The following is a 26,250-nucleotide window of genomic DNA, read 5'->3' as shown; positions in this document are numbered from 1 at the left end:
TTTCAAGGATAACAGTTTTATTGTCGCATAATTTTAGTGCGATGAATCGATAAAAAAATATTTGTTGATGGCTGGTATCTTAGTTCTCGACAAACATATGATTACGGCCTAAAAGCCAACTGTCAAAATCCACTTTGAATGGAAATTCCGGACAAACCGTTACACGCCAAACACAGATGTTGATAACAAACGAAAGAGAAAAGTTTTCTCTTTCATAAACTGTTGTGAACTGTGTTCGACTAGTAACGGTTGGTCTGGAATTTCCATTCAAAGTGGATTTTGACAGTTGGCTTTTAGGCCGTAATCATATGTTTGTCGAGAGTTAGGCGTATATCCCACTACTGCAACTATTGGTACACCTCAACTATAGGAGCACCCACCCTAATGGTTTCGCGGTTTGCACAGAAGGGATGATTTATACGATTTTACACTAAATTCCGATTGACTGTTATTTTGCTTTCAATCAATTCTACAACTAACACCATCAATTATAGCGAGGTTTTTTCAGTTGTACATAAAACGTATGCAATTTCATTGTCAATGCTAATAAAAAATCACTATTAGAACAGAAAAAAAACGTGGAACCTAAATTAGTAAGGTCACATTGAACCGCTAGATGTAAGTTGTTATACATCACTGATCGTCTGTTTTTGGTGCATTATCCTCGGGCGTGTCACTGTTTATTTGATTTTCAGGTTCCATAAACCTGACCTGTTTTTTATTCACTCGAATCACTGGAATACTAGCTTGGTTGTCATCACTGATGACCTGGGGTAGCGTATCATTAAGTATTTCATAATTGAAGCACATTTTCCCACGTGACAACATGATATCCTGCTGTTCAACGTTCGTTTCTTCAATGAACTGCTGCTGTTCGGAGATTTTAGCAGGGCATGTCGTGATGGATGATTTGCATTTCGAGTTGTGATGAACAATTGAATTTGGAAAAATTGTAAAAGTTTTTGACATTATGTGCCGCATATACTCGGATTCACTACGCAGAGATTGCGTGTAATGGTGATCAAAATTGAAGCCTTCCGATTGAAATTCTCCGATTTCCAGCAACGTTGGGTATATTCCATTCTCTATATCTTCGAAGCTGTGGAAACAAAATAAATTAGAAATTTGAAACTAGGGCGTGTCATTGTAAAATTACCGTGGAAACAGCTCGCTATACGATTTTGTGCGATTAAGAAAGTCTTCTGTCTGAAAAATATTACGGTTTTAGATTGATTTGAGTTCGGGAGAAATTGGATTGTCATGTAAACAAATTGATTTGGGGCAAAGTGTCACTCTGTGAATTAGATGTACATGTAAACAGGAACTCTGAAAGACTTGAGCAGCAAAGTGAGAAGAAATAATTTAACGACTGAAAATAATTTTCTAATAGTCCATGTTTTGGAAAGTCCAACTGCATGGAAGGAAATGTTGTGAACAAAATATGTGGATAGTACTTTTTATGTATAAATATCTCTGGAAGGAATCTTCCATTGTAAAATTAAAATATATTTCTATTTTTGCATATTTTGCATTAAGAAGGTAAGAAAAATGTGCTCATGAATGGATAGAATTGAATTTGAGTTGGTTCATCTGCTAGAGCCCATCGAACGGATTTTCATGCCAGATTGGCAAAATCAAGTCAAAAAGCTTACAAAATCGGGGGTAGACAAAGTCGGGGGCAAACAAAATCGGGTGTAGATAAAATCGAGTATTCACTATATTAATAAGCCTAATGAGATGTACACTAAACTAGAAGTCACCATCTTGGATTAAAACATGACTTCCGGAATTGACCTCCGGTATCTATTCATCAACGCTATTTCAAAAATTCTTACATTGTTGTGGTTATAGAAAATTTTATTAAACCTAAGTCGCCAACTTAATTTTCAAAATGGCCTCACGCATCGATAGTTGTGGTCTGCTCATCAATCCCGTTCAAAAAATACCCATATTGATTGGGTTTTAGAGAATTCCACGAAAACGGAAGTCAAATTATAAAAATATGTGAAAAGTTGTTATTAAGAAAACTTTTTTATTGAAAGTTTCTCCATGATCCACATACACTGAAAAAGTTTCTTTTACGTCTTTAAAACGATAAACATTAGATTTTTGGCAGTTTTTGATAGAGTAAGACTTTTAAAAAGGGCATATAAGCACACGAATTAACTGTTTTTACTGGAAATTCCAAATAACTCGACAATTATCGCATTTTGGAAGATTTTTGTTAAATGCATTTTGATTGAAAATGATACTTAGAATTATATTCTGTAATAAAATTACAGCGTTGTATACCGATTACCATGAAATTTTAAAACATGTGTCAAGTTATTGTCAGAAAAGCTTTTTTACCGATAAGTTCTCCATCATACAATCACAATCAAAATATTGACAAAACTAGAAAAAATGTTTTTTTGCAATTTAAATTTAAATTTTTGTGGACGCAACATTTTTTTCCAGTGTGCATTTTTTTTCGCACACTGTAAATAATCTACACTTTATTTCGAAGGGATTCGACACATAAGATTTAAGCACAGAAAACAGACATCCATGATCGAACAAAAATATTTAAAAAACGTGTGTAAACATTTGAATTAATATACGGTAAACACTAGCGCCGCCACACCAACCTATCCCAACTATAAGTCAAATCCATTCCGGAACCGGTTCGAAATCCTGAATGGATTCAGTATGGAATCTTTCTCAAAGAAAACAACCGATTCCGACTCTATCGGTTGATGCATTGGAGCTGGAATTCCTGCTGGAAGTCCGAACCGGATCCGGACTAGTTTGACTGGGTAGAGAAATAACCGTTGTCAATTCTGTTGAAGTCAGCCACAAAAAATCATGACGACAGTAGCGCACCTGGTTTGGATATCCCAACTACCTTCAAAACCGTTAAAGATTTTACACAAGATGAATGCTGAAGATGGACGTCTGTTCTCTGTGATTTAAGGTTTAAGCGAAGACTGCATATCAAGAAGACTGGCAACTCTGTCCAGAATCTGGAGACAGTAACAGCAACGCCACTTGCGGGTAAAGGTACTTCCCATAGTGATGCAAACACACACATGTACACTTTTACATTAAGCTTTCTACCTTCAGACAATAGAGGTGCTGTAACCTCTGTCGCTTCTCGTTTGTATGGGGGAAGGAAAAAGATCAGTCTTCTTAATATGTAGTCTTCGGTTTAAGCCACACTGAGAAATCAAGTACTTTCCATTTAACCCCTTAAGGCTCAAGTTACCTCAAGGCTTGGTAGTGTGCGTAAGAAAAATTGTGTTCAACTTTGCCACCAGATTATCCATTTAAACCTTTTCAAAACTCTAAAAGAAGAATATCAGTCGATTTATTAGATCATCACGATTCAATTCATGCAAAATACCTGCTGGAAAAACCATCGGATTAGCTGAATGGTGCTATTGAAAAAGTGGCTGTGGTTTTTTCATTGCGCAGTTGTGTTGCGTACCCCAGTATGGTGTGGTAGTGTGACAAAAATCACAGCCACTTTTTTCAAAAGCACCATTTAGAGAAACCGATAGTTTTTTCCAGCAGCTATTTTGTATGATTTGACTCGTTGTGATCTAATAAATCGGCTGATATTCTTCTTTTAGAGTTTTGAAAAGGTTTAAATGGATAATCTGGTGGCAAAGCTGAACACAATTTTTCCTACCCATACTACCCAGCGTTCAAATCTAACACATGCTCAAAAAAGGTAACTTGAACCTTAATGAAATTACACTTCAAAACTAAGTGTGTTACCCTATGACATGATCGACTGTCATCACATTTAAATTTTAAGTGTCAGCATATTACATCATAAATGTTTCGCTCATTAAAGCCATGTTTTTAACAATTGCGGTAACATTAAGTGTCACGTCGATTAAATTTTAAGTGTAAGTGTATTGAATCGTAAATGTTTTACCCATCACTATAAATAATGTACACATTTTTACGAAGAGATTCGGCACATAAGATTTAAGTTTCAAACCCCATTAAAAACTCCAGAATTTACGTGCTGGCATGGTTGACTGTCATCACATATAAATATTAAGTGTCAACTTATTAAATCATAAATGTTTTGCCCATGAAATCCATTATGTTTAACAATTGCGGCAACATTAAGTGTGAACACACTTAAAGACAAATTGACTTGGAGGAGAATTCTTGCACCCCAGTTAATTGAGAGCAGGTGAAATTGTTTAATGTTATGTTTTCAATGTTTATATATTTTATCCAAATAATTGTCTTATTGTAAAAACGGGATAAACGAGGTAAGTTACATCAATTTTGCACTGAAATGTTGTTGAATAAGCTCCTCATAAATAACCTGCCCTACTGACATTAACTCCTATTCCTGAAACATCTATGAAAGTAGAATGGGTTCCCTGCACTTTCGCAAGTAGATGGTGAACTAACATTCCTTCCCTTCCTCGACGATTGTAAGGGCGTGGCCAGGTGTACACTGTGATGCTTGTTCCACGATGAAGAAAAAGCGTTAATCCCAAATCTTTTTTTTTTGCGACACGATATAGTGGCTATCTTGGTAAATATTAACTGATCATTGTACAGCCACCCACGATTTGTGCAATCGTATATACTATGCTATGCTAAACACTTAAAGACAGATTGACCAACATTGCTTTGAGGAAACATGGCGGAAAATACATGGCGGACTATTTAATTCTAGGTTTGCATGGCATGTTTAGAAGTTTTTGAATGGTAAGAATTTTTTTATAAAATGCTTGTTTGCATGATTAATATATAATTTTGTTCTTCCAGGTAATGAAATCGACGAACTTCATTTAAACAGGACCGAAGAGAAAACGCGTTAGGGATAAATGATTGTTACTGATTTTAGTGCATGTAGGAATATCACACGTATCTGTTCTTTATTTTATGAAAATATAGTTATATTTTCAGGTGTATTTCTTAAATTCAAATAAAAATATTTTATTGTATTAAAAATCTTTTATGTCATGTTCATACAAATGTTCTCTCCATTTTAAAATTAACATTTTTGCGCATATCTTTTATAAGGAATGATATGATATTTAAATTGACGCAAACTTAAATTCTATTTGGATTACATTTAATAATCATTTGTCAGATACATAATAAATAATAACTTAAGTGTAGCTTCTATTGGAATTAACGTTTTCTCAATGAAGTGCGTTATCAAGTGTTCGACACATATAATTTGAGTGTAAAGGCAGTTACGGCAAAATTAAGTGTTAAACACTTAAGATCAATGTGCGGATTATTTACAGTGTACATTATTCATTCCCTGTAACTCATTCTCAGGAAGTTTTGGTGTATAAAATACAGTAATCGAACAAAAAAATTGAAATTTATGCACGTAGAAATGTTTACGCCCTTTTGAAATATTGCACTTGTATCAAAATATTGCAATTGTCAAAGAAAATCATGGAGATTCATAAACTGAACACAACTTTAAAGTTTCGTTCGAATCGACAATATTTTGTGGTCGGGCGGTTTCTCATGAAATCCCTCTTTTGTTTTTAAGGATCTCTAAATTTTTTTTCAAGAAATCGTTTTTTTTTATTTTCTAAATCGAAGGCTGAAAGTGTCTAAAATATGCTGGTAAAATGCATTTTCGATCCGTGGGTTAGTTCCGTCGCTACACGGCTTTGAACGGACCTATATCCTGAGCGTTGGCGGACGCTCAGAAACAAGTTCGCTGCGCGCTCTAAAACAAGTAACTGTACCGACCGAAGGTATCTCTGGTAGTCTAGATTAATTCTTTAGGTGGCAGTATTGTTTATTGGTACAAGTTGTCGGGATGGCCTAACCAACAAATTTCATATCTCACCTCAAATTCGTGTTCAGCGAACACAAATATCGTTATATCCAAAGTTTCATCGATATTAAAAAAATATTTAGCTTTTTTAGTCCAAAATATTGGATCCTCCCTTTTGAATTCGTCAAATTTGACCTCAGATTCGTATTTAGCGACCCCAAAAAAAACCATATATGCAAAATTTCGTTCAAATTAATATTTTACTTTTTTAGTTCGCCATATTGGATCCGCCAATTTTCCAAAACTAACATCCAATTCGTATTTAGAAACCCACACGTTCACTTATTCTTAGACTAATAGATCGAGTAACTTAAATTGTGCACGAAAAACTGTTTTAAAACTTTCACACGCGTTTTCTCAAAGGAAGATTTTTCGAATCTGCGGGTATTTTCGTTTTTGAATCATTCAACCAATCAACTTCGCGTTTTGCCCGCCGAAAAGACAACATACAGCGCTGAAGAACCTACAAAATCGCAATATTTGATCAATAACGATTTTTTACAGGAAAAGTCATGCGAAAAAAACGATACTTTGTTTTCAAGTGACCGCCATTTTGTTTCTATAAAGAGTTTTCTTATGTTTTTAAGGTCTAGGCGCCTCTATTGAATGTAATTTTCAAGATTGTTTTGGTTTTCTGCTTGTAGACGACGAATTGCGACATGTATCGTGCCCGCAGATGAAGTCGGTTTTCAAAACACTTTTTGCTGAAGTCGCCATTTTGGAGGCCATTTTTTACACCTTACACTTAAAAATTCTGATATAGATAAATAGATGAAGTCTTAAACATATTGCGGAATAGCGTAAATACGGTTGTACGTCATTTCCCGGAATACCACTTCCCGGAAGACTATTTCCCGGAATGTACCATATCCCGGAATATCGTTTCCCGGAATGTACCATTCCTCGGAAAACCATTTCCCGGAATGTATCATTTCCCGGAAAACTGTTTTCCGGAATGCATCATTTCCCGGAAAAACTATTTCGCGGAATACCATTTCCCGGAAAATAAAAAAACTCGAACCTCACCGACCACACTTATTTTTGGAAGACCTGCTATGCAGCTAATTGTGTTTTAGGAGATTTTACCTACTTTAGAACATGAAAAGTTGTTTGAAAATATTATTGATGGCATTTAAAACTGGACTCCATAAAATTGCGATTTTTCTTATAAAAGTGCGCTTTTACATTGAATCGTTTTCATGTATGAGGCGCACTTATTCCTCGTTGGATAATACATAAGTGCGTAATAGACACCAAGATAATTCAATGTAAAAGCGCAGTTTTATAAGCGTTTCCGCACTTTTAGTTGCACTTATTATGTGCGCAATGCGCTATATTTTTAATTTTTTATCTTTGGTGGTTATTGTGGTAAAAAATAACATAGCGACAAGATTGCAAAACTGTCATTTTAAAGATTTAATCTTCTCGATTCCGCGATGTTAGGAAAATTTATTTAAATTGATCGAACGACTTTTGGTTTTGAACCAAAAAGAAACATGGGAGGAATTTAAAAAAAACGAGTAGGGAATAAAAAGCACCCCAATGGATGGGATACCAATGAATTAAATGGGTACCAAAATAGTAACAAATACTTTCCAATTTTCCCACCGCAGGTAGTGAAGGGGTGAATAAATTCATGACCGTCAAACTCCTGACTAACAGGCCCTATATTTTGCATGGGTTGTATACCATTCCCCAGAAAGTCATTTCATTACTATGTTTTAATTGCCGCTAGGTTCTACTGTATCGATTTTGTTGGCTATTTTCGGCAAATTTGAGAACTAAGAGAAACGAAAGCAATGAAATTGAAAGACGGATAGGTATTCTAGAGCGAATCAGTTATAAACTTAGAATGGAAAACTAGAACTAGGCAGGCTCATATGGGCATGATCGAAAGGAAATGTGAAGAATTTTTTGCCAATTCTTCAAATTTCCTTTCGATCATGCCCATATGAGCCTGCCTAGTTCTAATTTTCCGTTCTAAGTTTATAACTGATTCGCTCTAGAATACCTATCCGTCTTTCAATTTCATTGCTTTCGTTTCTCTTAGTCTCAAATTTGCCGAAAATAGCCAACAAAATCGATACAGTAGAAAGTCATTTCCCAGAAAGCCAATCCCCAGAATTCCATCCCCCAGAATGTACCTTTCCCCAGAAAGACATTGCCCAGAATGTACCAATCTCTAGAAAGCCATTATCCAGAATGCTCCATTCCCCAGAAAGTCATAACCCAGAATGCCGCATTCCCCAGAAAAGTTATTGTTCTTAATCATTTTTTGTGGTGAAGCCTAAGGTTTGCGCATTGCCTAATTCAAGGAACTGATGCGGTATAAATCTGCTGACGACATGCCGCCGAATGTGCCTGCCTCTCGCAAGCAAGCCTGTTATCCACTCGTATAACTGGTTTACTTGATCATAGGGATTGGTTCCTTCTTTCAATCATGAGCAGTTTTTTTTATTGTGTATGCCAAATAACTCTTGCACGCAAATTTGAGATATTTTCGTCTGACCGATTTATTCAAACATCGGTGTTAATTCCTTCTTTTGAACTTTCCTTGCATCTATAATAAAAGCGAAATGAATGCTCATTTTGACAAACGGTTTGTTGTGTTTTTGGAGCATTTCTTGACAAACATATGACAGCAAAGTTCACGCATTTAATGAAAGAGAAAACTTTTCTCTTTTGTTTACTATTTACATCTGTGGTTGGAGAGTAACGGTTTGTCCAGAATTTCCGCTAAAAGTGAATTTTGACAGTTGGCTTTAACGCCGTAATCATATGTTTGTCGAGATCTATCTTTCTCTTGCATTGGAAATGCTTTGTACGCAAATGTACGATCTACACGAAATACATTCGAATGTATTTTCATACCTTATGCCAAATGGTACTTATACCACATACTAACAGATATAAAACTCGACAACAATTCTTCGTCAATGTTAGCGATTATTTTGAATATATTTTTAGTTGGGACAGTAATCGCATTTACGATTATAATCCATATATGGCGCCACTGATATATGCGCAAGTACACGGTATAGACCACTAGTAAAAAAGTTCCTGCGTCTGAGGGTTAACTAATTTGTAAATGAGTGGTTAGAACCATGTAGTGTTTGGCGGATCGAAATTTTAAGGAATTTATCATAGCGTTATGTCTGTTTGTCTTTGCTTATGCTACACGACTGTTAGGTCAAATGACCAACTACCATATGATGTCTTATGTCAGACGATGTTGTGCCAAAAGACTTTATGCAGAACAGGATAGTCGTGCTCAAAAGTTGGGACAATTCTTCAAGTGTAAACTGGGCAGACGTAAAAAGTCATTTTCATGAAGAACTGCTCATGTTTGAAAGAAGGAATAAATTCCTATGTTTGAGTAAATCAGGTAAGCGAATGGCTTACTTGCGATGAGCCACCGCTTTCTGCTCATCTGCAGCAACTTAACACCACATCACTTCAATTACTCCAATAATGCATAAAGTTTTAGTTTCAACATATAACCTTACTTACATTACACTGTTTCATTCTTTGAATCCTAGGAAGGGGCGCTACCGCTTTCTAAAATTGTTGCTCAATGTCTCTTTATATACACCTGTATTAGATTCTGCAATTTGTTCTACATGTTTCCTGGACAATAGTTATTTCTGGGGAAAACACTTCGGTATTTTATTTTGTGTGGAATGTGCACGAATCGAAAGAGAAGAATATCGTTTGATGGAAGTGGGAACGAGTACAGCCGTGATTCGTTGGTTGGGCCATAGCCTATGTCCAACTAACGAATATGATCCGTTAGTTGGGCCGACTGACAGGCGTCCAAAAGTATCCAAAAGAGACGTTAGTAGTGTAAATCTCTGATTATTTTCAGTTTGTCACGGTGATTTTGACATAGGATTTTGACACTGAGGTGCTTTTTAGTTGGACAATGGTCCAACTAGCAGAGGTCCAATTAAAAAGCGGTCCAGTTCAAAAGTGACCAACCAGCGAATCACAACTGTAATAAGTTAAAAAGATCAAATCAATAAAAAATAAAACTTTTCTGGGTAATGGCTTTCTGGGAAATGATGCATTCTGGGGGATGGAACTCTGGGGAATGGTACATTCTGGGAAATGACTTTCTGGGGAATAGTATATTCTGGGTGATGGTATTCTGGGAGGTAGGGAATTCTGGGGAATGGTTTTCTGGGGAATGATTTTCGGGGGAATAGTATACGATCTTTTGCGGTTGTATACCATTCCCCCGAAATCCATTTCCCAGACAGTCATTCCCCAGAATTCTATCCCCCAGAATGTACCATTCCCCAGAAAGACATTTTCCAGAATTTACCATTCCCTAAAAAGCCATTATCCAGAATGCCCCATTCCCTAGAAAGTCATTCCCCAGAATTTCCTATTCCCCAGAAAAGTAAATGTTTTGCGCATTACATAATTTGAGGAACTGATTCGGTGTAAAGCTGCTGAGGATGTGCCGTCGAAAGCGCCAGCTTCTCGCAAGCAAACTTATTACCCTCTCATATAAACGGTTTACTCGAAAGTAGGAAGTGGTTCCTTCTTTCAAACATGAGCAGTTCTTTGAATTTGTATGTTAAATAACTCTTGCCCGCAAACTTGTGATCTTTTCATCTGCCCGGTTTATTAAAGCATAGGTGTTGATTCCTTCTTTCGAGTTTTCCTTGAATCTATATTAAAATCGAAATGAATGCAAATTTTGACAAATGGTTTGGTGGGTTTTTAGAGCAGTTATTTTTTTTTGCATTGGAAATGTTTCGTACGCAGATGTACGATCCATCCGATTGCTCGATTTACTGAAACATGATGCACTAAATACATCAGAAAAGTATTTTCATACCTTATGCCAAATGGTACTTATACCATAAGTAACAGACATAATACTTGACAACAATTCTTCGCCAGCGGTCATTTTGAATTGAATATATTTTTAGTTGGGGCTGTTACCGCATTTGTGATTTTGGCGCCACTGATTTTATGCGCAAGTATACAGGGGATTGAGCACTAGTAAAAAATGTGTTTGGGTCTGAGGGTTAATTAATTGGTAAATTAGTGGTTGGAAGCGTGTATAAAAGGTGTAACCAAAGATAAACTCAAGATAGAGTAGTCAGATGTTTCCCATGTACCATCCAAATGCGACCCCTCGATGAACCCGGTTCACTGTCAGAGTGACAGCTCCACAATAAACTGAAGCGAAGCTTTGCGATAAAGAAACAACGTCGTATCTATGACAATTAGATATTAAGAAAATAACAAGCAAATTTTGTGCAGGAAAATAAACAAACATTGAGATTATCAAAGTGCAGCAATTAGTTGAAGCAACTAAGTAATATATCTTTCCACTATCGATAAATTGATCAATAAATTTGTCTGCTAACAACTGCTATATTTTACATCAAACTCCGCAACAAACTCTTGTACCAATGTTTTGTCTTATATTTTGCAGAAAAGTCAAGTAAATATTAAACCACTGAGAAATTAAACTGCGACCTGTCTTACTTCTATTACAAAATTTACCGGTTCAGGATACAAACTATTCGAAACGGGCGAGCTCACACATCAATAATTGTGGCTATCAATGCTCTAGAAATAGGCCTTTAATAGGAAGCATATTTGTAATATATTTTACACGTCGATATAGACAACTTTTTTCATAACAAGATTGTTCACGACTTTGATTTGGGTCGTAACCATAGCATTTTGTCGACGCATTCTCAATATTACCGACGCCTATTAACGAGGGGGCAGCAAAAGCTTACTATTATTGAGTTCACCGGTTCACGGTTACTGAACCGTATTTTGTGAATGTTTTGTATGGGACCTAGTAATCTTGAGTTAATCTTTGGTGTTATGTCGTGCTTATACTACACGACTGTTATGTTAAATGATCAACTACCATACAATGTCTTATGTCAGACGATGTTGTGCCAAAAGACTTTATGCCGAACAGGATAGTCTTGCTCAAAAGATGCTAGATCTTTGAAAGTGTCAATTCCAACTTTCATCAACGTAATAAAAATGTTTCAAGAATGTTAGTTATAGGCAAAAGGTCTGGATTGGGGAGAAGCCGAAAACCGGAAGCCGCAAAAATGACAAAAAGGGTGGCCAATGGTTTCAAGTGGAACACCAACCACTCCTACTGGGAACATCGTGGAGTTCTGTATGAATTATCTGGCAGCATTTTCTTGTTACCGGGACAGTCAACCAAGAACGTCTCATTGATATGGCCGCCATATGAATATATGATCAATGAAACGCATCAAATAAGAAACTTCGATCGTAGTCACTGCCTCGAATGACTCTAAATAGACATTGCGTAATTTCAAACAAATATTTCAAGAAATGAAACTCAAAGGAAGGAAAGGGAAAATGTATTCATATGAAAAATAATCAGTACTAACAGTGCAACATATCGTTTGACGTAAGACATTATATGGTAGTTGGCCAATTGACATAACAGTCGCGTAGTATAAGTACCATTTACCATTTACTGTCGAGTGTATTTTGTGTTACATGTTTGAGTAAACCAAGCAATCGGGTGGATCGTACTTTTACGTACGAAACATATCCAATGCAAAAGAAGGATAAATGGTCTAAAAACACGTCAAACCGTTTGTCAAAATGTCAGGCATTGTAATTCTCTCACACACGCGAGAAGAGGCTTATCCGATGTCCAACATTTCCGAGATAAGACGAGTCGCAAAATTCTCCCTCTCCACAAATAGGTGAGAATAATTTTCCGGATTAATATTTTTTTTTTTGATTTTTTCCTTCTCACCGGAAAAGGCGATAATATTTTAATTTCGTAAAAATCGATGAAAGCGTCAGAATATACACATAATTTCACAGAAAAGCGGCAAAGAAGTACGACAGACTTGTTTTTTCGGGTTTTGGAATAGCGATAGTAAGGCAGCGAGCGCAAAATAGATACCGTGATAAACTCATTTGCTCATTCTCCGGCGGTTTTATTTATCCGGAGAAATAACACGTTGTATTTATCAGGAGAAGTTGTGTGAGTGCCAATAACTTTTCGGGTGAAAATGTGAGTTTTTATTGTCGCAGTAGCAAATTATCCGGATGCATTTACTCATATAAGCGATAAATGCAATGCCTGCAAAATGTGCATTCATTTTAATATTATTTTTTTAATATAGATTCAAGAAAAGCTCGAAAGTATGTTTGAATTAACCTGGCAAACGAAAACATTACAAGTTTGCGTGCAAGTGTTATTTGGCATAAAGATTCAAAGAATTGCTCCTGTTTGAAAGAAGGCATCAATTCCTATATTCGAGTAAATCGGGTATGCGAATGGCTTATTAACAAGGAGCCTTAATAATCCCTCTCAGAGCGAGCATAGAAACAAAATTTAGTTTGCTTCTGAAGCCGAACTTGAATGCGTTGCGTCAGGACAACGAATGACGTGGGAAACGAACCAAAAATTTCATTCATCGCAGCGGGCATGGATTGAATTTCGTTTGCTTTCAAGTTCACGTAGGGATGTCATTTTTTAAAGCTCTGCCTATGGTTGTTACCAAATAGCTCTCAGCTCACACCTGTACTGAATTATGCAATTTGTCCTACATGCATAATTATATTATTAAAAGAAATGTAACAATTCTGACATTGTCTAATGTTGCTAGCAGTGCAGATTTTTGATTTTCATCAAGATTTTTCCCAATTCAAAGCAAGTGTTTTCTCCATCTTAGCAAAAATGTCTGGGAGATGGTTATATCTGGGGAATAAACTTCTAAGCATTGGTTCATTCTGGATAAGGCTTTTTCGAGAGAGTAGGGTTACTGTGCCCTAATTCATCTTAGCTCCTCTATTCATCCCACCCATTTGAACGCATTAGTTAGAGCAGTATCTGCTATCTCTATTCAACGACTTTTCATTTCGCTCAAACGCGAGTATTTTACATTTTCCAAGTTAGATTTTTTATTCATCTGCTTCTTAGAAACGAAGCAAAGATGTTGATACCTATTTAAGCGCAATCCAATCACTGTAAACCGAGTTATCAGAGAAATAGTGTGACATCGTGACTAATGAGATGAATAAGGGCCCGTCTACCCTACATTCTGCAATATTGTTTTCTAGGACTTGTTACTTTCGTGGGATCAATCAATCAAGATCAAATCAATAAAAAGTAAAACTTCTGGGGAATGACTTTCTGGGAAATGGTGCATTCTGGGGGATGGAATTCTGGGAAATGGTACATTCTGGGGAATGACTTTCTGGGGAATAGTATATTCCTGGGGGATGATATTCTGGGGGGTGGAATTCTAGGGAATGGCTTTCTGGGGAATGATTTTCGGGGGAATAGTATACAATCGAATTAGACTTTTTGGGAGCAAGAGCAAACCAATGAAAATAATTTTAGAATTTCCTTGATCCAAATACAATAAATACAATGAAATTATTTTGCCTTCTTTAAAATTTTCGTAGCATATTTTTGAAATATTATTAATTTTAAATTAAATTACGACCTTTTTTGATATCGCCTTCTTTTTAGCATAAGCTGTTTTCTGGACCTTCGATTGATAATGATTTCAAATAAAATTATATATGCATAAGAATTAGTTTTTTTTTAAATTCATTAACATGATCAGCATGCAAAGAGAAGCTGTGGGAACCAAACAAATATTTGAGTAGCAACATAGTTCTAAATGCAAATGTTATCAAAGTATAACAAATTGCAATTTCAGATTTCAATAGTATAACAAATTGCCGAGAAAAAGTACTTCCGGGAAATGGTATTCCGAGAAATGGTACATTCCGGGAAATAGTATTACGGGAAATGGTACATTCCGGGAAACGATATTCTGGGAAATGGAACATTCCGGGAAATGATATTCCGGGAAATAGTACATTCCGGGAAATGGTTTTCTGGGAAATGACATTTTATCCAACATTAGGTACTTTTGCACAATTGTATCCGAAAAACCGTGGTAATTTCGAAAACCGTGCAAAAACCCCGTCTAACTGCGAAAACCGTGTAAAAACTGTGCAAAAAACGTATATAAAAACCTTAATATTTTCGTTTTTGTCTACCATTTTTTGGGATATCTTTTTTAACATCCTAAAGTACATTTTAGGCAAAAAACAATCTTTAAAATTCTACAGTGGTTAAACATTTTAGGTTTCGAAGAACCACGGAGTTAGTATCACACATGATTCCATGTCATAAAGGCTTCTTTCAAATTCTTTTAGAAAGTAGAAATCTAAGTAAAAGTGCCATCATTGCCAATATGTTTATCTTCCAGTTTTACTATACTAAATATTTAAAGAGCATATGGCGCAATACGAAACCTAAACTTACATACAAATCGACACTGGCAATGTGTGAACAACCAACACTGACATATGAAGTATATATAACCACAAACATTAACTTACGCTTTTGTCTTTGTAGTGCATGTTGTCTTCCCAGATGGCATGTCCTTTCACGAACAATTGTTGATTTATCACAATATCCTGTGCACCGGAGGTGTCTAACAAAACGACATCCATCACATTTGCCTGCGAATAAAGAACAAATTATCCACAAAAACTTTTTAAAAACCCTTAAATTCATGCTTTACCTGTCTGTCGATGTTTATCACGTACGCATATAGAATTTTTTCATATACTAGTGAAAGTAAGGACCAGGCTGCATCTCGTGTCCACCTATGATTCACCGGTTTGATGTAAGCTAAGGAAGCGCGCATAGCCTGTGCCGGAAGTTTGGCAAAGCATTTTGCCATAAATTTGACGTCTTTCAATTCAAGCTCAGCCACTGTACCATAATCAATGTAGAACACTTTCACTCGGTTGTGTACATATTCGCTAATAATCTTGGCCCTGTGCCAGAGTCCAAGGAACTTGGCAACACAGTAAAATCCAACAACGACATTGGTTGCTTGCACGCGCCACTCCGAATGACCAAGATGCGAATAAAAGGCTTCGATCTCGTTCATCATCTCGTCAATTTTTTCGGCGCTGTCGCCCATATGGTACCAAAAGCGGTTCGGATTGTGAACCTCGGTTACGAAGATTTGCACCGAGTGCTTGGGCACAATTGTATCTGGAAGTTTTGCTTCTTCGATTACGTCGCCTAAATTCATTGCATCTTTGGGGACTTCCAATGCATTGATTAACTTCAATCCATCTACATCAGGAATAGCATCGTTATATCGTCGTTTATCTGTCGATGTTTTGCGACGTTCCGGTGCATTTTCAACCTGTTCGAGTTTCTTATCCTGCGTCATAGTAAATACTGGCGCAGTGTCAGAGCTATCCGAACCATCATCACCGTTTGTCGTATCACAAAAGTCATACTCTCTATTGTATATTTTCCGAGATTCCTGCTCTTGATGGTCATATTTTTTGATCGGGTATGAATTTCGATTGTTTCTTTCATAGCTATTATTGAAATAACCTGGTGGTCTGTGAATATAATTTAAACGGTATTCAACTTATAAATTAACTGTCCGAAATGTTGCTCACCGATAGGTAGGTAGGCTTTGCCTGGGTCGTCTTTTCACGTTATTTTTTCCCCCTTGCACAAGATCTCGGATATGTTTGTTACTTTCTGTAACAATCGGTTCAACCATAGCTACAGGCCCATATCCGTTTACCTAAAATGATCTCTTTAATCAATATTTCCAATATAACCATGAAAACCTTTACATACCTTTACCGTGTCCGTCAAAGACTGCAGAAACGAATCGACCGACCGGAATCCCATCCGTGCATATGGAAGATCAAAACCTTCCATCTTTTTAAAATCATTAGCTAATGCTCTGACAGTCAACCCGTTTGACGCACCGGAAATCGCGATTGACCGGATAAGCTGTTTTATTTCTTCCATAGAACAGTCCTCCATCTCAAGATATACGTTTGATACTTTCTTTTCTAGACACTGACAATCAAAATCTGCAATCGCTCGACAACTTTAAAAAATTTATGCGGCTCCTCGTGCAAAATGATGTTATTGTATATTGCTTTATGTACACGAGTATGCGATGCACAACAAACTCACGAGCACTCAGCACTGCACACTGAACTGAACAAAATCGAAAATATTTTCACATGATTTATGACAGCTTCAGTTAAGGCAAAATGGATTTTCCATTGGGTTTTTTTCGCAGGTAAATAATCATGCCAGGGTAGCCAGATCGTACGTAAATGTGTGACTACATGCCTTTACAATACAAAAATAATACTTAAACAAAATGTAGAATGGTTGTTTTATTTAAGTTTTTTTAAGAAGTTTTTTTTTCTAACTGAGTCTCTTTCCTGAAGTTGTAAAAGCAATAAATAATTTGCGATTCTACGTTGAACACGTTCACAAATAGCGCTAGAAGTATAGTGTTTCTGATTTCATTTTTTTCTATCATATTGCATAAATTTTCTGTAAACTTTGGTAAGAAAATAATGTTTAAACAACATGTCACCTTTAAATTTGTTGAGAATTGTGTACGAAAACCGAGAGGAAAACTATCATTTATAAGATGATGAGTAAACATCTTGTGAAAAGGGTGCAAAACATAGTGGTTTCTTATATTATTCGCAGAGCCACATGTGTGCAGTTACAAAATGTAATTTGTTGAGGACTGTACTGCCGTTCTACGCCCAATTGTCCCATGTTGCAAAACTGGCAACTGAGAAAAACGCGATTGAAGATGAAAATTGTATTAGCCATCTGGAGGGATACGGTGTAACAAATAAAGCTTTATTGTCCAAAATTACGTTCATGGCAATCGTTTTCAATATAATCAGCCCAGTTTTTTATTATAGAGATTCAATTAACGTTAGTTTTTAAGAAAAATGTTAAGTGGGACTGTTATGCCGAGAAATCGAGCGGAAACCGGAAAGTTCTACGCATATCAGTCCCATAACGATCTATGTAAATGATGCCCATAACTCATTTTTTTTACAAAAGTGTATGTCGTGAGTTTTTCTGTTACTCGGGAGATTTGTTGCTTCATCAAAATTGGAAATAGGGTAAAGTACCTACTTTTACTCTATTTAGAAGGGTACCTCACAAGATTATTAATTACTCTGCCTACACTCGATGGAGTGCATTAATTTGGCATTCACAACCTTGCTTCGTTCTTAAGAACCAATCTAATAACACAAATGGCCTAAAAACGATGAAATGCTAGTGTTTGATCGCAACGAAAGTTCCAATCGAGTGCTCCAATTGTCGCCCTACCATTTGATCCAATTTGTTGAACAAAGATAGCAAACGCTGCACTAACCAACGGCTTCAAATGGGTAGCGTGATAATAGAAACATTGCGAAAATAGGCTCATTATCCTAGATGCGTTCGCCATGTTATGCAAGCGACGATAGTAATGAAGAGCTTTACAGGATTGTTCTCACTACTGTGATTAATATTGCCACTGCCATCTCTTTTTTAATGATCCTGTATTTTTCCATCAATTTTTTCAGTGCCCGACATCTAGCGTAATGAACTTCTTAACTAAACGCTACGTAATTATTTTTTTATTGCGCACTTTTTTGGGATTTTTGTTAGTGGGACAATTATGCGTAGAATATCAACAATGGGACAAACAGACTTGGTATTTTTTCACGAAGTCTTCGAACAAACTTTATGAATTGGATGTGTTTTCTGAAAATATACATCAAAAAGGACTGTTTGATTAAAAAAAGTGAAAATGACCAAAAAGCAACATGAGACAATTATGCGTAGAACGACAGTGTAGTCGCCACAACATCGTTTCCTGTTCCTCCTAAGTCAAGCTAAACCTTTATGAGATGGTGTAAATTCATAAAAATCTCCGGATCACGCGAGGAAAGAATATATCCGGCTAATTGGAAAGTGTCAGCAAATACAAATACAAATTTGTATTTGGTGTCAGCTTTGCAGCATGCACAGCCTTCTCTCTGATAGGCTTAACAGAATCTCCTACGTAGTCCAAAATATGACGGAGTTTAACATTGGTACTAATTGGGTCTCGGTTTCCAGTTGAAACTTTATTTTTTATAACTAACATAATACCCCTATTACAGTTCGAAGAAATGTACGAGTCAAATAGTTTCAAATGGCTGTAATTTCAGAATAAATGCAAATAAAACTAAATTTTTTAATCGTTTCATTCAAATTTTGGCACTGGCAAACTTTTTACGAGAAGAAAATAAAGTTTGGATGCTACGATTCACTTGCCAGTGAAAAAAAAAACAAACTGTGCCACTATGCCAGTTCATGAGCTGAATCATATAGATGTCGCATGACTAATTTTAGTTTTGTCGCAAATCACCAATCGGAGCTTAAAATATTTTACCCAATTAGGACACATTTTTAAGTGCCACCTTATTTTTTTTAATTCAAAAAGCTGGAAAATGCAATGCAATTTTTAAACACTCACCATTGCTCATGTCTATGCTTGCCGCTTGAGGCCAAGATGGAGAGAAAGGTGGGAACATTTGACACTTTTGAGAGTATTAGTATTATACTTGCAAAATTAAGCATAGCGGCCGGGGCCCTTGAAGTAAACATCAACATCCGAACGAGCATCCTGATTCTTTGGCGCATGATGAAAAGTGAAAAAAGGTCGAGCTTCACTTCGGATCTATCGATTAGAACATTTATGGACACTTTTTACCTCGAAAAAAAATCGATTAAATTAACTATGACCGAACCGAAACAAAACTCACCACTTGATGGCGCTTCTGTTTGATGTTTCTGTTGAGAGTCATCAACACAGGCCTAGAGGCTTAACTAAAATTGTTTTAATTTAATGTTTTAATAAAATGTCCCAAAACTAGTGTGCTTGTATGTGTCTTCGAAATCCAGATGCGATGAGATTAAAAACTAATAGTTCAGAAAACTCACTGAACCTCCGAACCATTACGATGACAGGACTGTTTGCAGCATAGTCAGTGGGTTTTATTTCAGGAAAGAACCTCTATGCGCCATCTCATACTCTTCACCAAAAAGCTATGGTGAAGAGTACGAGATGGCACATAGAGGTGTATTTGCAGCGACAAACTGACATGACAACTAGAACGATTTCGGTGAAAATGTTTGGCAAATAATTTAAACTCGGAACAGTAGTTCCATCTGTATAATGAGTTACACAGCATTACTTAACGTGTCTCTCATTAAAGAACACTAATGTAAAAAGTAAATGTCTGGACAAGACATATTCAAACGAGCAGAAGTTTTTCGAATTCAAATGAGCGGAGCATTGTATATTAACTTTTTAAGTAGAAAGTATTGTGGTATTGACTGGCTTTGATCTCTGGTTGACTTCATGAAAAGTGAATCAAAAAAATTGAATCAACTTCAAGTCGGTTCCGACAGGATGAAGTACAAAGTTACTTTACGCTCGTCCGGACATACCGCAGACTCATGTGATTTGCGGTAGCAGGCAAAAGGCTAAGTCGCCGGCAAACTCTAAGCTTGCTCAAATGACCCACTCTTTTCTAAACTTTCTTCCTTCAACTTCTTGCTCTCCCATGAGTACTATGGCTCTTAATATTGAAAAATATACTTCACCTTCCAGTCCTTTGCTAATTAAATTCCGTTACAACTACTTCGGGATTTATTATCACATTGATTAATAAACTATTCCATTTCCGAACATGAAACGATTTACGATCGGATCGTAGATCTTTCGTCGAAAATGCAGAGTATGCCATTTACCCTGAATTACCTTATATTTTGTCAAATATCGGTATATGTTTACAAAATTTAGTCAGCTATTTGTCAAAATTTAATGTTCTACAAAATTAGAACATATATTTCTATGTTTCCTTTTACCATTTCAAGTATAGCTCAACTTCTTTGTATTTGTATTTAGCTTCGATGATTATTAGAGAGAACTAAAAAATTCGTAACTCGTGCTGTCAAACGAACGTCCGTTTGACAGTACGAGTTACACAATTTTGCGTCGACTCTCTAATAATATCTTGCCAATACAAAATACAGTGTCATGTCAGTTTGTCGGTGGTATTTGTGCGAGTATCTCAGGAACATCTTATTCACCCAGCAGTATTTTGGCCACAAAGCCAAATATCATTCGCTTTCCTTTGCGGATCACTCCATGTCAAGAAGCGCAGCACCTGACAAACCGTTTCTGAACCGATCATATTGATGGTATGGTAAGGATTTCAAACGGCATTGCTAAATTCTAGCATCGAAAGCACTACTGAACAGTAAAGAGCTTTAAAACACAAAGGATCACGAAATTTTCTGGATATCTTAAAAATGAATCCCAGATGTCGATTGTAGCAGAGAAATGACGATGGTAAGTTAGATATTACTCCGAGATGTTTAATGTCGTCAACACGGTGTAGATGAATTCCAGAAATATTACAATACTTTCCAGTCCACTGGAAACGTTCGCTGCTGAAGCGACATATTGAAAAGCTGCGCGAGTGGTGCAACCAAGATGTCCGAGCATGTTTTCAATACAGCGCCAGGCATAATTTATAGAGAAACTTGTTATAACTGCGGTAATCGTTACTGCGAGAGAGAAAATCGCTTGCGAAGTGCTTCGTTTTAGTCCACGGAGACTTCCATTAGACCGCGGTGGTTTACTGGCAGGTTGATATTTTGGGACTGAAGCTGCAACACATTCCTGAAGTAAACAGTTTTAGTGAGCTACAGCAGCGTCGACATTCTCAAAATATTGCAACTCGTTCCAGTTGATCCGCATTAGAAAGCGACGAAGAGCGAGTCTTGCGAAAATTTAATTTATTGAGGGTCAGTTCGTCCTCGTAACGAAGACATCGACTGAACTTCAGCAAAATTTCCAAAGCAGGATGGTGATCGTCAAAGGGTACTTAAACGTTGGGCGCCTCAACAGAGCATTCACGTACCGCACTTTCATTAACGAAAACTAGGTTCAAAAAAGCGTGACTGATGATTGGAAATTAAACTAACCAGTTTCAGGAGACGACTCGCAGGATCAACACGAAGCTAACGGGTCGGGGATGCAAAGTCCTGACCAGATGGAGTCCAAATGCGCCCAGGCTTGTTGAAATCTCCGAATAGGAACAATTCGTCACTCGAATCTGCGATGGAACAGACGTATTCCACGCATCAGATAAGGCTGCACAATATTACAGTCCTGTTGCTTTTCCGGATATATGTAAGCAGCTCCAACGAAAGTTTCTAGATGCTCTGCTAAGTTTCACCCAGTCACTCTCAATGAAAGAGAAACAGCCACAAAAACCCCGCCATCCAGCGTTGCCAATGTTCCAGATTTATCTGGAATCTTCCAGATTTTTCGCAACTGAACAGACATTCGTTCAAGCAAGACATTTTACCAGATTTTTTAAATTTTGCCAGATTTTTCCAGATATTCAGAATTCTACGTTACACTCTAGAGGGAATGCCATTTTGCCAGATTTATCTGGCACAGCTTGTGTTTTTAAGCTTCCAGCAAAAAGACAAACCTCTCATTCTACCAAATTTTGGAAATCTGGGTCTAATTTTCCTAAACAAAAATCGAATAATTTTCAAAATGTATGTCAAATTTCGATGAACTTGAGGTCGTTGTCGAGTGACAGATTTTGCCAGACATTTTTATTTGAACTGCCAGCCAGATTTTCTTTGAAAAATAGTGGCAACCCTGCCGCCGTCACGCGTTAAATCTAAAGCGGCCCTTACACGTTCAATATTTTTGTCAATACTAGAGAGTATTGAGAAAAGTATTGAATGTGCAATGGAAGTATTGACGTATTGACGATGTGAATTTCACATGGTATTGACGTATTGAATCAATATCGTCAATACTGTGTATTGAAAAAATATTGCACGTGCACGTGGCCCGCTATTAGGCAATCCACCACGACGTTTGTTTGACAATTCAGCGGTGGGTTCTGTCGACAAGTCTACTCCTGCGAACAGAAAAACTCGTCCGATAAACATCTTTCGTTAGTCCGATTCGTTTGATGTTGGATCGAATCAACGATATTGTTGGACGTCGCACCCCGCGGAGTAACGTCAGAAGAAGTAAACAAGAATTAATCAGCTGATCAGAAACGTCTCATGGATTGCCTAATACATCAACCATCCATAATAATGATACAACACATCCGCTCTGCGAGATCAGCTGTAATCGGAGAAGTGCCCTCTGCTACACTATAGACAGATTTGTTTTCCACGATCATCACTTATGCTAAAGCTAGAGATCTTCAACATGCAAGATCATCCGAGCTCGGAACTGCATTGCTTCAGACTGACCCACTTTTGATGGTGCAATCCTATGCCATTTCAATCACCGGTTAAACTGATCCACAGGACCTCGCTAAAAAGTATTTATATTACTTGTTTGTATTAAGCTTCGAATAAATATACATGCTAGTTCAATAAAGTTCAATAAGCCGTCTATTTTGATATGCAATTATCGTAATTCGCATGTTATTTTTTGGCCACATGATGCCATACAACCATCGAATAATTGATGTCAACTATACAGTTAATTTGATCACCAGTCGATGCTATATTTTCGTTTCAATCCTATTGTTCAGTCCGGCGTCCCCGTTCTGACTGCACGAAATTCAAAATTGTCTGTCTCCGGTATTGTCAAGAAACTATCTTCCCAAATATCCGGGAAAATTATTATTATAAAAGCTTTGTTTATTTTTAGCTCGATTTTTTTCCATAGATACCTACAGCACAGAAAACAGACATCCATGATCGAACAAAAATATTCAAAAAACGTGTGTAAACATTTGAATTAATATACGAAAAACACTAGCGCCGCCTCGCCAACCTATCCCAACTATCCGTCAAATCGATTCCAGAACCGGTTCGAAATCCTGGATGGATTCAGCATGGAATCTAGCTCAAAGAAAACAACCGATACCGACTCTATCGGTTGACGCATGTGAGCTGGAATTCATGCTGGAAGTCCGAATCGGTTCCGGACTAGTTTGACTGGGTAGAGGAATAACCGCTGCCAATTCTGTCGCACTCAGCCACAAAAAAAAACATGACGACAGTAGCGCACCTGGTTTAGATATCCAAACTACCTTCGAAACCGTTAGCGATTTTACACAAGTTGAATGCTGAAGTTGGACGTCTGTTCTCTGTGCCTACAGATTGTTTTTTTCTCCCTATGGCATTTTCTTTTTTGACAGTGCGCTACACCGGTGTAGTCGGTGCTACACTCATTCAAACTTCGGTGTAATCAGTCTATCTCTTTCTTTGCACTACACCGGTGTAGCACCAAGAAAAAACGAAAACGCCTGGATAAAAGTGACTTAGATTGTGACTCCAGTTCTTGATCAGAACAATGTACCACCAAGAGTCAAGAAATTGCTGTAACTGCTCCAAAACCATCGACAATTGGGTCATTAAGCTATATATAGTTTTCCGTTCCATTCGATAAATTTTAGGTCCAGTATACATAATAAAACCAAATACATATTTGTATTTGATAAAACATTATTTCAAAATAAATTTCGTTGTAATACGTAAAAACGATTTTTTTGTTTTTTAAAATAAATCTTATGTAAACTTGGCAACCATACATAGGAAAACTGCGGTTGTTTACATCTGGCCTATCAGGACAACACCCAAAATGAAAAAAAAACTATATAGACTTTTCTACGGCTCATGTACGTACACGCCACATGCCACAAATACTACTTCGCTAGCTGGTGGAAAATAATAAACAAAGACAGCAAAAGCAAATGGGATTGTTTTCAACCAGTAAGCTGCATTGGTGTTCGTGAGACTGGCCGACAAGATCTCAATGCAATGGATGATGTTTATGTCAAATAAAAATAACCCTCTGGGAAAACCGAGAAAACATGCCCTATTTTTTTCTGACAGGGCATCATTTGTCGTGAAATTCGATATGTCAAATCCTTCCTATTCAGCTTTTTGTTGGTGGCTGCGTTCCTAAATGCGCACCCCACTTTGACAAGTCTTTCGTCCAGTGTCAATTTTGACAAATCATCAGTCGTGTCAATTTTGACAATCTGTTCTTCAGGCAGAATTTCCGCAACGCGGTAGGCGTTAATTTCTGTTCATAGTTCAAACTTTTGACGCCAAATTGAAACGTTGTAAGTTTTTCCGTCCAAAATAAAAACCGATTTCGGTACGGATCCGCACAGTAAACACTGGACTCATTCGATTGTAATCATTCAACAACGGCACTAAATTCAAAATGAAGATGTACAACATATATTTTTGGAAATTTGAAATACGCAATCTACCTGTACAATCGCACGAATAACCGCGCGCAAATTCTTCTTAATTTTTTTAATATTCTTAACATTGAAAAATTCGATTAGAAAGAATTCCAAATTTCACGTTTAACGTTTGAGAGAACCAAAATGAGTAGTAATGTGAGAGCTGTGAAACTTGAGGCTGAACAGATGGCTTGTCAAAATGTCAACCCCACTGATCATTTGTCAAAATTGACACTGGACGGACGACTTGTCAAAGTGGGGTGCGCATTTAGGAACGCAGCCACCAACAAAAAGCTGAATAGTGTCAAATCCAGACTGTCAACATATTTCTTTATTTTGAATTTTAATATTATTTTCACGTTTCCTGAGTTGGAAAAAAACATTTTTACAATCACGAAAATCAGCTTTATTGATGTAAGTAATAAAAAAACGACTTTTTTTCTCATTTAATGACCCAATTAAGCCGCTCCTCACGTTGGCAACATTCAACAAAATTCCATAACTAATTTAACTATCATATTCTGTCGCTACAAAATACAATTCGAGGTCCGCCTTTCCTTGACCATAATGTACAATATGTGCTTATATTGTTTCGTATACAAAATGTTCATGGCACAAATAAAAAAGAGTTTCTTTTCTTATGAAAAGAATAATTTTCTTTTTGATTTCATTTTGTCATGTATGCTTTATGATACACTGATACAGTCGTGATTCGCTGGTTGGGCCACACCTCTGTCCAAGTAAAGGCTAGTTTACAGTTGGGAAAACGTGTCACGGGATTTTGGTCCCTGTGTATTTTAAATGGAGCTCGGGATTTCAAATCCCGTGACGGGAAACGAGTCTACACAAAAATTACAGTTTTCCTGAAGTGTAAACCCAACCGCGGGAAACATCACGGGATTTTAAAACTCTCTACAAATTGTTTCCGTCGGGGAAAATAGTATTTTTATAAGGTTTGCAATTTGCTGCAAGTTTTGATACTGTTGGTATTTTTAAGAAGAACCCTCCCTCCCTCTCAGATAAGAATTTGTAAGATATTTTGAAACTTCCCCTCCCCCATATGCCCTTACGTAATTAGTGTATGGCCCCTAATTGAAAAAGATTTTCTCAATTTCACCAAAGGGTCATTGGTTTCCGTGTTTCAGTATTTTACAATTTTATGTCAACACTACATCTATGGAACAAAAATACGGCCTACAGGTACGTTTAGTGAATCTACCAATATTAAGAAATTCTGTTTGGCAACCCTGCCTGCGAAACGACTCGATGTG

General features: G+C 36.9%; 1 protein-coding gene across 2 annotated transcripts; it reads right to left on the bottom strand.

The window, feature by feature from the left end:
• Nucleotides 1-391: 391 nt before the first annotated feature.
• On the bottom strand, nt 392-16,862 carry LOC131682608 (tudor domain-containing protein 5-like). Of its 2 annotated transcripts, none has more exons than XM_058964221.1 (6): nt 16,494-16,862; nt 16,307-16,437; nt 15,403-16,246; nt 15,218-15,340; nt 1,157-1,206; nt 392-1,099 (listed from the first exon to the last, which is right to left on the bottom strand). In XM_058964221.1, exons 1-6 carry the CDS (start codon nt 16,683-16,685, stop codon nt 634-636), a joined length of 1,806 nt encoding a protein of 601 aa, XP_058820204.1. In that variant the 5' UTR covers nt 16,686-16,862; the 3' UTR covers nt 392-633. The 2 variants fall into 2 exon arrangements, with proteins under 2 accessions (XP_058820204.1, XP_058820205.1); XM_058964222.1 differs by having other exon boundaries at nt 958-1,099; nt 1,157-1,202.
• Between the last annotated feature and the right edge of the window lie 9,388 nt (nt 16,863-26,250).

This window comes from Topomyia yanbarensis, chromosome 2, assembly GCF_030247195.1.
Source record: "Topomyia yanbarensis strain Yona2022 chromosome 2, ASM3024719v1, whole genome shotgun sequence".
Lineage (NCBI taxonomy): Eukaryota > Metazoa > Arthropoda > Insecta > Diptera > Culicidae > Topomyia > Topomyia yanbarensis.
The sequence above is the reverse complement of the archived record's forward strand: the minus strand, read 5'-3'. Positions and strand labels throughout refer to the sequence as shown.

Excerpts from the sequence above, each read along its gene's own strand:
- LOC131682608 (XM_058964221.1), bottom strand. The coding sequence starts at position 16,685 with ATGGAGGACTGTTCTATGGAAGAAATAAAACAGCTTATCCGGTCAATC. Across the intron at positions 16,438-16,493 it reads CTTTGACGGACACGGTAAAG|GTAAACGGATATGGGCCTGT; the intron begins GTATGTAAAGGT and ends AGATCATTTTAG. Across the intron at positions 16,247-16,306 it reads CAAAGCCTACCTACCTATCG|ACCACCAGGTTATTTCAATA; the intron begins GTGAGCAACATT and ends TTATATTCACAG.